The 15,531-nt window shown below is 32.5% G+C and overlaps 1 protein-coding gene across 5 annotated transcripts in view; it reads left to right on the top strand.

The window, feature by feature from the left end:
* Positions 1-386: 386 nt before the first annotated feature.
* Positions 387-15,531, top strand: part of STUB1 (STIP1 homology and U-box containing protein 1) — a 52,510-nt gene continuing 37,365 nt past the window's right edge. Inside the window, exons 1-3 of one of the 5 annotated variants that reach the window (XM_076467022.1) lie at positions 387-601; positions 1,130-1,250; positions 5,804-6,002. In XM_076467022.1, the coding sequence (XP_076323137.1) occupies positions 1,149-1,250; positions 5,804-6,002 (301 nt within the window). In that variant the 5' untranslated portion in view covers positions 387-601; positions 1,130-1,148. Of the gene's footprint in view, positions 662-1,120; positions 1,251-5,803; positions 6,003-15,531 lie in introns of all 5 variants that reach the window. The other 4 variants (XM_076467020.1, XM_076467019.1, XM_076467018.1 and 1 more) reach the window with 4 other exon arrangements.

Raw genomic sequence — 15,531 nt, 5'->3', positions numbered from 1 at the left:
GAATGAATATTAGTACCTAGAGAACATTTGGGACAGGAGGAACACCTGCATTACCCATTTCTGCATTCCACCGCATAACATATATAAACATCTACTCTGAGAGTACGGTATATGAGTTGTGGAATTTGGAATGGGTAATGCAGTTTCTCTTTTCATCCTAAATGCTTTCTAGTTACTGAACTTCTTCCATCCCAAAATTTTAGAACAAAAATTGTCGTTGGTTAGTGGTATGAAATGGGAAATGGAAGAGCCAGAAGTAGCTAAACCCCTATTACGTTTTAAAACTTTTTCTAAAAGTAAAATAAACTTACGGTGCTAATATTGTTTATCCTCAACTGATTAATCATTCTGTAAGACGTAAACACAGATTAAAACCTTGTCAATAACTGTGAAAAGTACGACAATTTCCACGTCTGAGCGATGTCAATAGTAATATGTAAAAACCAGAATATACTGTATCACAGATAAGAATTAAGGTTTTTCAGTGTTTTTAAGAAACTACGTCCGGATTATACTCAGAAGAGAAATCGTAGGGGAAGGGAGATTTAGTTTTATCGATACTAGCTGTTAATAATTTATGCGCATTGCATTTAGGATCACGGTCAGTTAAGATTAAACTTTTTTTGAAAATGAATGCTATCTTAAATTTGAGTTAAAGTCAGTATGTAGTATAATTTTTGTTTTGCTATTATAGTGTTTCATAACAAATACTGTTAGTATTAGTAGTGCTAGTAGATTTAGAACCCTTTCATATTAACAAGAAACCAACCCTTCAAAAATGTAATATGCATTGTAATTATATTTTATTTGATCTTAATGCTTTAAGGTATAGATATACATATTGCTACAATAATATAATTATAATACATAATGTATTTCTTGAGTATTTTGTTTCTTATAAAGTATAATAAATATTCACAACAACAAAAATGGCAATGTACAGAAACAGAACAACTTTATATGAAAGGGTTCTATTAGTATTGCTAGTAGTGCTACTACTTGTACTGTTAGCAAGTTCTAAGATGTAATTTGGTTGGATGTAATACTAATAACAGTTGATACTCATGTTATGAGGATTAGTAAAATAATATACTTTTGACCAACAATTGAATACAAAAAGGTGTTCCAGCATCAAGAAAGGAGTTAAAATGAAGCAAGAAATGAGTGCCAGTGATCTGAAGGACTTGGGGAATAAATTATTTGGTGGACGAAAATATGAAGAAGCAATAACATGTTACAGCCGTGCTATTGTAAGTAAACTAAATGTTTCTAATTAAAGTAATAATCTGAAATAAAACGGATCATATTTCTCTTTTGTAGTTTTAAAAATATTACCTTGTGTTAATTTATTTGTTTTTTTTATTGGGTAATACATTTTTTTCTTTTTTTGTCAAATGATTCATGCCTCTACTGTTTTCTGAAATTTATAATAATTATAAAAGAATTACCAACTTCTAATGTAGAGTACATGCTGTCAAGAGAACATGTTGAAAATTATATTAAGATTATGGAAATAAGCAAAAAGCTATGATCATTTTTCATGCCATCAGGGTCACATTCCCCTCCCCTTAATATATCAAGCAGAAACATGTTTGCACTTTGATAAACAGCAGACAGTTTTACACAAAGTTTTTTATGTGAGTGTTGAAATAGTTTAAATAAACTGTAGGTAATAATGAAAGTTAGAATATTTGTCAGTTTTCAATGATTTTTTTTCACAAATATGTAACATTTATTGTAAAATAATGGTTAGGCTTAAGTTCTTGAGTGAGCAAAAGTATCTATAACTGTCTGAGTAGGATATATCTGATTGTTATATCACATATACATGGCTGAAGAAAATGGAACAAGGTATATTTTTTTATATAGGCAATGCTAGTAAAGATGAAAAGTCTGCTTGAATACTTTTTATATTGTGCAGGTCAACAAAATGGTCCTGGTATGAGAGTGACATACATGAACAAAATTTTCTCATCATAATGTAATGTACAACATAAATACACACTTACTGTTATGTAGTTTAACATATTATGCATATATGATTTTAGCATATACTCCATTATTCATAAAGACATGTTAAACTATCACACACTTGTATCTTTCATGGATGTCTACACACTGGATGAGAAATGCTCATATATATTGTATCCAACATATCTGATATTATTTATTCACAAAATTAATAATTTACTGAAACAGTGTTTAACTATTCTTTTGTAAAAGTGCTGTTTGACAGAGCATTGTTACACTGGATAGTCTTTCAGTACCCTGAAATAGTACCTTTGTCAAATAACTTGTTATAAACAGGAGCAAGATTAATGAATATAATAGAAGACAAAATTCTTCTTTTAAGGAATTGAACAATTGTTGGACAATTCAATCGAGACTAGTCATTAAACAATTATAATGTTTATGCAAATAACTCTCTTTGTGGGTCAGTTTATTTCACAGTACGTTTTTTTTTTTTTTTTAATTAGTTACACATCCATGGCTACAAATAACTGTTAACAAATTAATAATCTTGTTTCATGTACAAAGTTTGAAAGATTCTTTGGTTTGCTTTTGGTGAGCAATTGACCTCATACAATGATGTATTAGAGTCCAACAGTGCTGGTGTGATTTTCCTGCTGTGATAAAATTATACAGAGAAGTAACAATAGTTTTGTCTAAAAAACTATGCTACGTACATAAAGACATGTAGTCAGTTTTAGTGATAACTTTTCCACCTCTTTTAGTAAGAGGTATGCCAAATTCATAAATATGTTTGTAAATATTGTTTTTATCTATTGTGAAAGTGTAGCATTGAAACTTTAAACAGAAAAGTTTACATACGCATAATGTTTTGGATGTTTTGGTAGATGAGAGTTGATATCAATAGGTTGAATAATCTTCTGCTGCATATTTATCAAGTTTTTTAAAGCCATTCAAACCATAAGGGTTGCTGATCAGTGTATCTAAGTAGTGTATCCTGTAAGTCATTAGTACAGCATTCAAAGTTAGATATATACAGTCAGTCTTAATTTTTCTTTTCTTTGTGTCAAACTAAGAATATCATCTGGCCTATTGCAAACCATATTTCATTAATAATATAGATCAAACGTATATTTAAAAACTCGTATTTCAGCTATAATTTAATGAGTTCTTTTAGTATGATGCTACTTCTTAATCACTGTCATTTAAATTCCAGAATTTTCTTCCTAGTACACAACCAAAGTTAAGGGTCTCTGGCTTTAGTTTTATTGATATGAGAGTGAGGTACTTTATCTGTTTTAAAATCTGTGAAGCTTAATATTATATTTTCTTTTAGTAAACATGCAATTTTATCTGTCAGTTAATATCGTGAATAATGTTCCTATCAGTCCCATACATTATTTTGATAAAGAAGTTGGTTATCCTGTCTATATTATTTTTCAGAAACTGTGCATAAGATTGCATCAATTTATTCAAATTGGAAAAACATCACAGATGAACAGACTGAAGTTTGACCATTTCTCTAACCATAATAAAAATTATTAAAACAAATTTCCATTTATGTTCATAACAAACAAACTAGAAATTGATGTCAGCTACATAGAAGTTTAATATTTCTAATTTTGACCCTCCTTTAAGAAAAGCAAAGATATCATATCTTGCTGTTCAGATCTGTGAAATTCACAGTACAGAAATGGTAGTTTCATGCTTTACTAGATATATGACAATCAAATCATTTTCACTCTGATATATCAAATTAACTTGTCAACAGATGAGTTTAAAGCAAGTTTCAAGTCACCTGGTTTGATTTTTACTAGCCATTTGTGCATGCTGATTAATTTTAAACCCTAATGTTATAGAAAAAGTAATGAATTTTATGATGCATTCTAAACTAGTTATTTCTTTATAAGTTAACTGTATAACTTGGTTGTAATTTTATAAATAGAGGTTATTCTGTATAAAAGTAGATGTTACATCCTTCTGTTATTTTTATAGAAATGTTGGCTTATTTTATATGTATTCTATTGTTAGAAAAATATTTTGTTACTTGTGATCCACATCATATAGTGAACAGCATAAAAAGAAAACAAGTGGCTGACCATATAACAATTCCTCAAAATAACTAAAGAAAATAAATTTTAATTCATGTTTTTATCTAGCATGCTATCAAGTGTTATTTTACATGAATGTTGAACTGTATAGTGTAGATATTGTAAGCTCCTGTAACAAGTCTTTCCATCTGTTAGTGTTAGGTTGAAGTAAACATCAGTGCTGCAGTAATAATTTTGACAGACAGAGGTTCATTGTGAGATATCAGTTACGATATCAAAGTATCTCTAGGATGGGATATAAACTAAAAAAACTTTTATGAAGGGTTTGTGACATTTAGCATAAGCTACAGTGCATGTCTTTTTATCACTGGCAACATCTGCTACATTAAGAATATAAAAAAGAAAGTAAAATTATTTTTTACTATGTGTTTTAAGACTTTCAGTACTGGCTGAAGAATGGAAACTGTTTTCAATGAAGGATAAATGGTTGTTTATTCCACCTGATGTTTTGTCTTACCATTTTTTCATGGGTCAGTGATTGTCACAGGTTACAAAACTGACTGTAAATTATGGTAACATTTTTATTTCATTGTAAATGCTATTCCATTAACAGATGCAATGCCCAACTCCTATAATATTATTTTTTCTGTTTTTATTTATTTAACATTTATGATTTGTGACTAACCTATTCAACAGTACTTATAGTTCATTTCACCAGGCATTGTTCCATCAGGCTCTTGTAGCTTATATTATTTTCAATTACCATACTTTAAAGTTAAAAAGCAACAAAAAACATTAATTTTTTTCTTGCTTAAGGTCACAGTTAGATTCTAGAAACTAATATCCAGTCTGGTAACTTTTGTTTTATTAGTTTGTCTTATTTTATTACAAACTAATTTTCTGCAAGACAGCAGGTGTATTTGGGTTTTTCAAAAGGCTCATACGCAATACATACATTAACTTTTTTTTAATACATTAAAGGTAAGTTCTAAAGTATGTACGTGTTTGAAGTAATATAGTTTACTAAAATAAAGCAACTTGTTTATTTGAATTAAAGTGTGTGAGGCATTGTTAGGTTTTTATATTTACATGATTGAATGAAGAGATGTATTACAAACTCCTGACATTTCATTTTCATATATATAAGTGTTTGTTACTGCTGCCTTGTGATCATAGGAAAGATCTGGTGAAGTTTCTGAAGAGTAATACCTTGTAGTTGAATGATTTTCAATAAACAGTATGCCACTTAAATGTGCATTAATTAGTCTTAGCATACCCTCTATTTTTTTTCTCTCTTCCTTTTTTAAAGTAGGATTTGTTTTAAGTGGCTTTGTTATTTAAAAAAAACAAAGTATTTAAAATAAATAAATGAATAAATTATAAAATACAGTACATACCAGTACCAGCTTTTATACTGGAACAAAAATGTGTTTAGGTATAAATTCTAACCTGTGTTTTAAATGTGTATGTATAGTAAATAAGTCATGTTTATAAACCGAGATCTATTTCAGTGGTAGAGTGATACAAGAGTCTTTTAAAAATCCATAAAACAGTTCTTGAGTTTTTTAACTTGATGTTGTTTTGCAAGAGAAAGAATAAATTAGAGATTGTTTTTTATATGCAAAAACGGCTCGTTTGGGTTGAGAAAATATTTTACATAGAAGAGCGAACAACGTTTCGACCTTCTTCGAATATTTTCTCAACCCAAACGAGCCGTTTTTGCATATAAATTTCTCAACAAGTGGGTTTCTCGACATCATTGAGAGATTGTTTTTATTTAGATAAAGAATCCCACAATACCAACATTTTTCACAAACAGAGCCCTCTGTTATGTGAAGTTGCAACAGTGGGAAATGGCTATTCAAGACTGTAGGCGTGCCCTAGACATGGATTCCTCTTCTGTAAAGGGTCATTTTTTTATGGGACAAGCTCTTCTCGAGCTTGAAAATTTTGATGATGCAATCAAATACCTACAGAGAGGTGAGTTTTCTGAACCACATCTAATAAATTACTTTATTTCGCAGTCAAGTTTTTCACACATCAACAAATTACTTTTGTAAACAGTGTAATACATTTATGGTGCACATTATTGTGATGTTTTTATGAGAAATCTTTTCTGTGTTTCTTCAGAAACCAAACTTTAAAAATTGTCTTCTTTCTCAAAACTAATTTTGTAACTAGTGACATGTATCTGTCTTCAAATATCATTCCATGTAGTGGAAATGCATATTATACTTGTAATGTAAAGTTGCAGCTTCTTAACTATATGTTCACCATATTTAAGGCTGATTACAAGTTCATGTAAGCAAGATGTTGGTTATGTGGGCCATGTCTCACAAAAGATTTTTTCTTGCACTGTATTTCATTAAAAAAGTTTCCCTAATGCTTTATGTATAGGTGCCAGAACTGGTTTTATTAATCTCTATAGAGATTTTTTATTTCTCCCCCTCCCCTTTTTTTTTCAGAGGAGATAAATATTGATTACAAATGTGGTTGGTTTCAAAATTTATTTTCCTCTGTTCAGTGATGATGTTAGAGTATTTCACTTATGAGAGGTATCACATTGGTTTATAAACAGTTCCACACATTTATTGCTGTTAAAAACATCGCTTTATTGTTGTTTGAGCTTTTGCTAGTAAATTTTGTATAAAATTGATCAATTCAGTTTTTGTTGGTAAACTTCTTATATCATTTATGAATATGAGTTATGTATCAGGGCATCCCATAAGTAATGTCCAAAAATTTAACACAGAAAGTGCAACATCATTTCTCTTTGTTGAAAGCTTTAATGACTACAATATGTAGTAGGACGTGTATGAAATTGTTCAGATAAAGAAAAGAAACTAACCCAACTCCACTTTTTCAGATCATTAATCAAATAAACCCTTATGAAGATTGATGTGCCTGAGAAGCACATTAGGCATATAATGCTTTGAGTTTGAAAAGGCAAAAGTGCAGCAGAAGCTACATGAAATATTCAAGGTATTTGTGGTGCAGAGTCTTTCAATGAAAGAAAATGTCAAAGGTGGATTCAGAAGTTGAGATCAGGTTATTACAGCTTTAGTGATATGCCATGCTCAGGCTGTCATGTTGAGATAATGATGAGTTTAAAGAGGTTATTACAGCTTTAGTGATATGCCATGCTCAGGCTGTCATGTTGAGTTTAATGATGAGTTTAAAGAGGTTATTACAGCTTTAGTGATGTGCCATGCTCAGGCTGTCATGTTGAGATAATGATGAGTTTAAAGAGGTTATTACAGCTTTAGTGATGTGCCATGCTCAGGCTGTCATGTTGAGTTTAATGAGGTTATTACAGCTTTAGTGATGTGCCATGCTCAGGCTGTCATGTTGAGATAATGATGAGTTTAAAGAGGTTATTACAGCTTTAGTGATGTGCCATGCTCAGGCTGTCATGTTGAGTTTAATGATGAGTTTAAAGAGGTTATTACAGCTTTAGTGATGTACCATGCTCAGGCTGTCATGTTGAGATAATGATGAGTTTAAAGAGGTTATTACAGCTTTAGTGATGTGCCATGCTCAGGCTGTCATGTTGAGATAATGATGAGTTTAAAGAGGTTATTACAGCTTTAGTGATGTGCCATGCTCAGGCTGTCATGTTGAGTTTAATGAGGTTATTACAGCTTTAGTGATGTGCCATGCTCAGGCTGTCATGTTGAGATAAAGAGGTTATTACAGCTTTAGTGATGTGCCATGCTCAGGCTGTCATGTTGAGTTTAATGATGAGTTCAAAGAGGTTATTACAGCTTTAGTGATGTGCCATGCTCAGGCTGTCATGTTGAGATAATGATGAGTTTAAAGAGGTTATTACAGCTTTAGTGATGTGCCATGCTCAGGCTGTCATGTTGAGATAATGATGAGTTTAAAGAGGTTATTACAGCTTTAGTGATATGCCATGCTCAGGTTGTCATGTTGAGTTTAATGATGAGTTTAAAGAGGTTATTACAGCTTTAGTGATGTACCATGCTCAGGCTGTCATGTTGAGATAATGATGAGTTTAAAGAGGTTATTACAGCTTTAGTGATGTACCATGCTCAGGCTGTCATGTTGAGATAAAGAGGTTATTACAGCTTTAGTGATGTGCCATGCTCAGGCTGTCATGTTGAGTTTAATGATGAGTTTAAAGAGGTTATTACAGCTTTAGTGATATGCCATGCTCAGGCTGTCATGTTGAGTTTAATGATGAGTTTAAAGAGGTTATTACAGCTTTAGTGATATGCCATGCTCAGGCTGTCATGTTGAGTTTAATGATGAGTTTAAAGAGGTTATTACAGCTTTAGTGATGTACCATGCTCAGGCTGTCATGTTGAGATAATGATGAGTTTAAAGAGGTTATTACAGCTTTAGTGATGTACCATGCTCAGGCTGTCATGTTGAGATAATGATGAGTTTAAAGAGGTTATTACAGCTTTAGTGATGTACCATGCTCAGGCTGTCATGTTGAGATAATGATGAGTTTAAAGAGGTTATTACAGCTTTAGTGATGTACCATGCTCAGGCTGTCATGTTGAGTTTAATGATGAGTTTAAAGAGGTTATTACAGCTTTAGTGATATGCCATGCTCAGGCTGTCATGTTGAGTTTAATGAGGTTATTACAGCTTTAGTGATATGCCATGCTCAGGCTGTCATGTTGAGTTTAATGATGAGTTTAAAGAGGTTATTACAGCTTTAGTGATGTACCATGCTCAGGCTGTCATGTTGAGATAATGATGAGTTTAAAGAGGTTATTACAGCTTTAGTGATATGCCATGCTCAGGCTGTCATGTTGAGATAATGATGAGTTTAAAGAGGTTATTACAGCTTTAGTGATGTGCCATGCTCAGGCTGTCATGTTGAGATAATGATGAGTTTAAAGAGGTTATTACAGCTTTAGTGATGTGCCATGCTCAGGCTGTCATGTTGAGATAATGATGAGTTTAAAGAAAGAAAGAGGTAACTGTTTCAAGGGAGTTGTGTAACTGAATGTTGGAATGTAGAGGGGGTGCTTAGATGTTTGATTACATTTATTCATATAGGAACACCTTTATACTTTATGTTCATTTTCTGTCAGATTTATTACCAACAAACCAGAGACACCTACTGCAGAAGAATCCTTATCCCAATGTACCAATATTTAGCTTACGTTACTAAATATTTCTACTGAAAAGTAAGTTCCTGACAAATAGTGAGAATACTGTTTGATATTATCTTAATTTGGCTTATGAGATGGATGTTTATGAAAGTACTTATTTAGCTGTCTAAGAAAACTCAGATGATAAAATGCCAATAGAAAAGTTGGCTGACAGTTTTGACGGTTAGCCAAAATTCTGTCAATGATCTTTTGATTAAACACACCTCGGAATTTTTTCTCTGACCAACTAAAAAAATGAATAACTGAAAGAATAGGGACTCCTTGCTTTACAGGTTATCAAGTGATGTTCCACAATAGAATGTATGCACTGTATTATATTATTACTACTCGATTATTATAACACAGAACAATATAGTGATTGTAAGAGTAACAGAACAAAACAAGTGCTGGGAGACTTACTTTCTTAGCTATAGGATATTTGGAATTAAAATGTGTTTGATATCTTATTATAATTGCTCAGACTATATGACCAAATAATAGAGGGATTTATGAAGGCTGATGTCATTAGATGGCATTTTTAATACATATAAATGCTGAAATGACTCTGGTATTTAATTACTGAATACACAGGTAAATTTTACACTGAACCTGTGTATATGATCCTACAAGAAACTACCCGAGATGTTTTTATGTATGTCAATTAAAATAGAGAAATAAGTAGTCTTTACAAACAAGTGAGTAAACCTTGTATATATTGCTTTTTCATGTCTAGTGAGGAAAATGTGCTCTTATTTAATCAATGCAGAACACTAATCAGGCCGTGATAAATATGAGTGTAAATGTTTTCTTTTCATTCAATTTTCTCTGTATTTATTTTTATGTAATGCTGAATGAAATAAGCAGACAAACTCTCAAGTAATTATGTAATACTGTGACTCTATGGTTGCTACGGGTACTGTAGAAGTAGAAAGTCGATCTGAAACTACGAACATATGGGATAAGTGACAATTATTTCTATATATATGGCAGAATACATGTGTGTGGGTGTGTGTGTGTTTTAATTGACATCTTCGGTAATGGTAGTGAAAAATGTTTTTCGATCGGATCAAATAATACTTCTCCGCAAGTGAAATTATCTGTACAATACGAAATTCACTAAAAGCGGTCTTTGTGTCATGCTAAACATAAACTTGATGTATTTGGTCTTAATACATTTTCGATCGTGCAGTTAGAAATATTTCACAAGTATGCAGTTTTACTAATTATTCATTAAAATGTGTTTTTATTACAAGTTTCAGTTGATACACATGCTAATGTGGACTGTGAATGAATGAAGACAAATATTAAAATACATACTTGCAGTGTCGCCGTATAGTTGGTTACACAAGGATGTGATCTTGTGAAAGTAATATATTTATGCTGATGAATTCCCATGATCAAAAGCTATAGGCCGACACTTACATGGTGGCTAGACTGACTTTATGTATCTGAAGTAACCAGTACTTGCAGTTTCTTCTTCCTCCTTTCTTACTCATTAAACCGAGACTCCTTTACAATAACAATCAAATAATGGTGGATGACTCAATGCATTAACGTGGCGGTGGTTTAATAGCTGTGGTCGTTTGGTAATAATACAGTGGAAAACATAGCTATATGGTGGTCAAATATAGTGCCCTGGTGAAACCTGCTGGTTCATGATGTGAAAAAAACGTAGACATTCGCTACAGGTAAGATGAACATTAGCACAATTATAATAAAAATGGCACTTGAACAGGGCGATAGTATTTCAGTTGTAACTGGGTCATGACAACATTCAAATCTACACTTCTAACAGAACTTTCGATAAATCATAATCCAAGTTAGTTGAGCAATTGTCTATCTCGAATTTTTGTTACATAAGCTCAATTCTTGACCCTTCTGGTTATGCTACTTTTTGATATGATTCATCAAAGTTTCCCTTACATAATATTTAGATCTTACTTGAGGAGAACCTCAAGAGTAGCACTAGGAGTAACTGGAGCTAAATAGAGCTCAGTAAAGGACTACATCCTGCTAATAGAGACATCTCACAAACAGGTTTCCTCGGAGCCTTGAAACATCCTATCTGTAGAGCATGAAAATCTATAAATTGTACATACTGTTTTGGACAAGTTCAATTATCTTTAATACCAGAATGATTCTATAAACATCGCTGACCACTCAGCTACACGAAGGGCTATCTGTAATCAGCCCACCATGGGTATTGAAACCCGATTTGTAGCATTGTAATGTGCAATACAAATGAGAATAATGAAATTGTCTATTACCAAACTTGATAATATTATCTGATATTCCCCATTAAAAAATGTTTTAAAATCACCTAACTCCACTTTTACACATCATTAATCAAGTAAACCCTTATGAAGGTAAATGTGTCTGAGGAGCACATTAGGCATATAATACTTTATAGGTTTTTAAAAAGGCAATAGTGCAGCAAAAACTACACTAAACATTCAAAAGTCATTGTGCGGAGTCTCTCAATGAAAGAAAACGTTGAAGGTGGTTTCAGAAATTCAGATCAGCTAATATTGTTCTATTTGATTTAAAATGGAAAAAAAATGCATAAGCTGGTTGAAGTTATTTATTATTGAATAAAAAAAATAGTTATAAAAGTACCTGTGCTATCAATAACAGAGGAATATACATTATGTATAATCACACATATGACTATATGTAAACACATTTTAGATCCAGAATTTCAAGATTAATATGGTTGCACACGTGTAATAGGTGTATATCAAAAGCTACCTTATTCTCGTTCAAAATTATTAGTAGAATGCACAACTTTAATAGTTTAATAGGAAAAAAACAAACAAACTAAACTTCTTAAGCATTAACAGGTAAACCAGTCTCTTAGTCAGTAGCATTTTTATATTCATGATCAAGACCAAGGGGTTTAATTAGCACTGCAGTATCTCTGTGTGGGGGCATTTTAAAAATAAAAGTGGAGCTTTTCTTGTACAAAATAATTTGATAGGTATGAAAGTGAAACATTTATTTAAAAAATCAAAATCAGACGATACTGAACCTTTTAGACCAGAATATTGGGGTGAGCATTTGACCTCCAACCTCGAACTACATCTCTGAACCACTGTAATAGTTACTAACTCAGAGAATTTGATAACCTCAACCTTAAGACCTGTTAAATTTCTGTAATAATAATTAAAATTATTAATGAATAGTCTGCTTTATGAGTAACAGGCAAAATACAAAAAAATTTTATGACCACCGTTCTGGGATATTGTGGATAGTTTTGGGCAGATATCAAATATCGTACTGAGTCATTTGGCTGAATAACCAAATACAGTAAAACCTGTCTAAGGTGGAATTGCATGGGACCAAGTAAAATTTCCAGCTTAAGCAGGTTTTCCTTCTTAGACAGTGAACGTGCATTTCCTTAATTATATATACTTTGTGAGCGTAACGTTATACTTGTTTGACTCAAGGGAAGTAAGACGTTTATTTATAAAGTTATTATACTGTTTATGCTATATTAGAACAAAATATACATAAACACACAAAATCTTAATCAAATTTATTTGAAGAAAATGTCCAATTTCAACTGTTTTGTTTTTTTAAGGGGCTTTCACATGCAGTTAAAAGAGAATGCCAATTCTACAGCCTTTTTGTAAAGTTGATTTTCCCCCTTCATTTTTTACATACAGTTTGATAACTATAATATAACCTAACACTTGCGATGAAATGGGAATTTCTATTTCCTCACTATCTTTTCCATTTTGTTTATCTTCTGAATATCTTGCATTGTTACTATCTTGTGATTTTATTATAGATTTTAAATCAGTTTCATCAGTTTCTGTTAATACATTCTTGTCAACATTTACAAAACTTTCCTCGTTCACAGAATCATCTGCATCAATCTTCTCAATCAGAGTTTGGATTTCACTAGAATCATCATAACAAGAAACTTCTCCACAATCTCTGCCATTCTTCTTCTTCTTCATGTGTCAAATCTGTGGCAGACATTGATGACCATGGCATGCCAGACTTCTCTGTTGTCAATCTTCCTTATCAACTCGATGTTGCTCATTGAGTTCTTGGTGACATAGTTATTGAGGCTGTTGATATATTTAGTTCTTTGACACCCTCTACTTTTCCTCCCTTCTATTTTTCCACATAGCATCTGTTTCTCTATCCCATTCTTCCTACAGATGTGTCCTAGAAATTCCATTTGTCTCTTTCTTATAGTTTTCATGAGGGATCTTTTGTATCCTGCCAGTTCCATGACTTCCACATTTGTTTTTCTTTCAGTCCATGATATTTTTAGCATCCTTTTAAGGAACCACATTTAAGCAGCTTCTAATCTCCTCTCTGTATCTTTGTTCGGTGTCCAGCTCTCACAGCCATATAAGAGAACAGACCATACATATGATTTCAAGGCGTTAATTTTAGTGACATTTGTTATGTTTCTGTTTGTGAATATGGACTTCATTTTATAAAAAGTATCCTTGGACATTGGAATTCTTTTCTTTATTTCTGTGTCACTCTTTGCATTTGATGTTATAGTATATCCAAGATATTTGAAGCTTTCGACTTGTTTTATTCTCACGTTCTTGCCGGTTATGCTACATGTGGGTGTAATTGATTGTTTTGAGATAACCATACACTCCGTTTTCTTTGCGTTTAACTGCAAGCCTTTTTCTTCACTCTCGTCTACTGTTGTTGTGAGGAGAGTCTGTAGATTTTGTTCGAAGTCCGCAATAAGGACTGTGTCATCAGCGTAGCACAAGTTGTTGATATTGCATCCGCCTACTTTGACTCCCTGATGTTCATTGATGTTTTGTAAGATTATTTTGCTGTATAAGTTAAAAAGATCTGGTGAAAATACACATTCCTGTCTCACCCCTCTTTCAATTGGTCTATATTCACTCAATTCATTTTCAATTTTGATAGCTGCCATTTGCTGCCAGTAAATGTTTCTAAGGATTCTTAGATCTTTAGCATCGATGTTCAGGTCTGACAACATGTCGAATAGGTCACCATGTCTCACTTTGTCAAAGGCTTTAGAATAATCGATAAAACATAGATATAAATCCTTTTGTACTTCCAGTGATCTTTCCATGAGCATGTTTAGAGCAAAAATTGCATTTCTAGTGCCTTTATCAGCTATAAATTCAAACTGAGCATCAGAAATCTCTGGTCTTATCTTATTCCTCATTCTGGACATGAGAACTCTTAAAAGAACCTTGGTAAGATGACTCATTAGACTAATTATCCTGTGCTGTTCACAGTCAGTTGTTCCGGGCTTTTTTGGCAATGCAATAAAGACTGATTTTTTAAATTCTTCCGGTATTTCACCCGTGCCATAAATAGTGTTCAGTAGTTTTGTCACTTCCTGGATTCCCACTTCTTTTAGGGCTAATAAAAGTTCAATGGGTATGTCATCTGGACCAGCTACTTTGCCTTTATGTATCTTCTTCATTGCATGTTCCACTTCATCAGGCATAATTGGAAGGCCTTCTCTGTCTATTTCTATGTGTGGGGTTGGGCTTCTGTTGTTGTTATATAGTTCCCCAATATATTATGACCATCTGTTAAGTATATCTTTTTTATCCATCAAGATTTCTCCATTCTTAGATTTTAAGCATCCTGTTTTTGCTGATGGAGTCTTTCCTGTCACTTCACTAATTTTCTTATGCATATACTTGTTGTCTTTTACCTTGTTATTTTCAATCTCTGTAAACTGGGTGTTAATCCATTCTTCCTTGGCAACATTGCATTTTTTCTTCACAAGTCTATTTATTTTTTTGTATTTTTCCTTATTAAGTTTAGCTTTTCTTCTCTCCTCCATTAGATTAAGGATTTCTGGAGTAATCCATTTTTTGTTTACTCTTTTTCTGGTAGTAGGAATATGTTCTTTAGCAGCTTCGTGGATGCTTTCCTTCATTTTTTGCCATTTTTCTTCAGCAGTATTTAAACTGTCAAGGATATCAAATTTATTCTTCACACATACGATGTATTTCTTCTTCAGCTCTTTGTCTTCTTCTAGAAGGTTCAGTTGTAGTCTTGGTTCTTTTTTGGATTTCTTTAACTTTTTCAGTTTGACTACCATGGTTGCTACGACTGGAATGTGATCACTGCTGCAGTCTGCACCTGGCATAGATTTGCATGATGTTATGGAGTTACGGTATCGTGTTTTCATCAAGATAAAGTCAATTTGGTTTCTCACTCTGTCTCCAGGGTTTTCCATGTCCAACATCTTCTTGGATGATTCTTGAACCAAGTATTCATTACAGTGATGTCATGCTCTTTGCACCAATCAACAAGTCTCTCTCCTCTTTCATTTAGCTCTCCGATTCCAAATGGTCCCACTGTTTTGTCTATTTTGTTCTTTCCAACCTTTGCATTGAAGTCTCCCATAA

The sequence above is a fragment of the Tachypleus tridentatus genome, chromosome 11, assembly GCF_004210375.1.
Source record: "Tachypleus tridentatus isolate NWPU-2018 chromosome 11, ASM421037v1, whole genome shotgun sequence".
Taxonomy (NCBI): domain Eukaryota; kingdom Metazoa; phylum Arthropoda; class Merostomata; order Xiphosura; family Limulidae; genus Tachypleus; species Tachypleus tridentatus.
The sequence above is the reverse complement of the archived record's forward strand: the minus strand, read 5'-3'. Positions and strand labels throughout refer to the sequence as shown.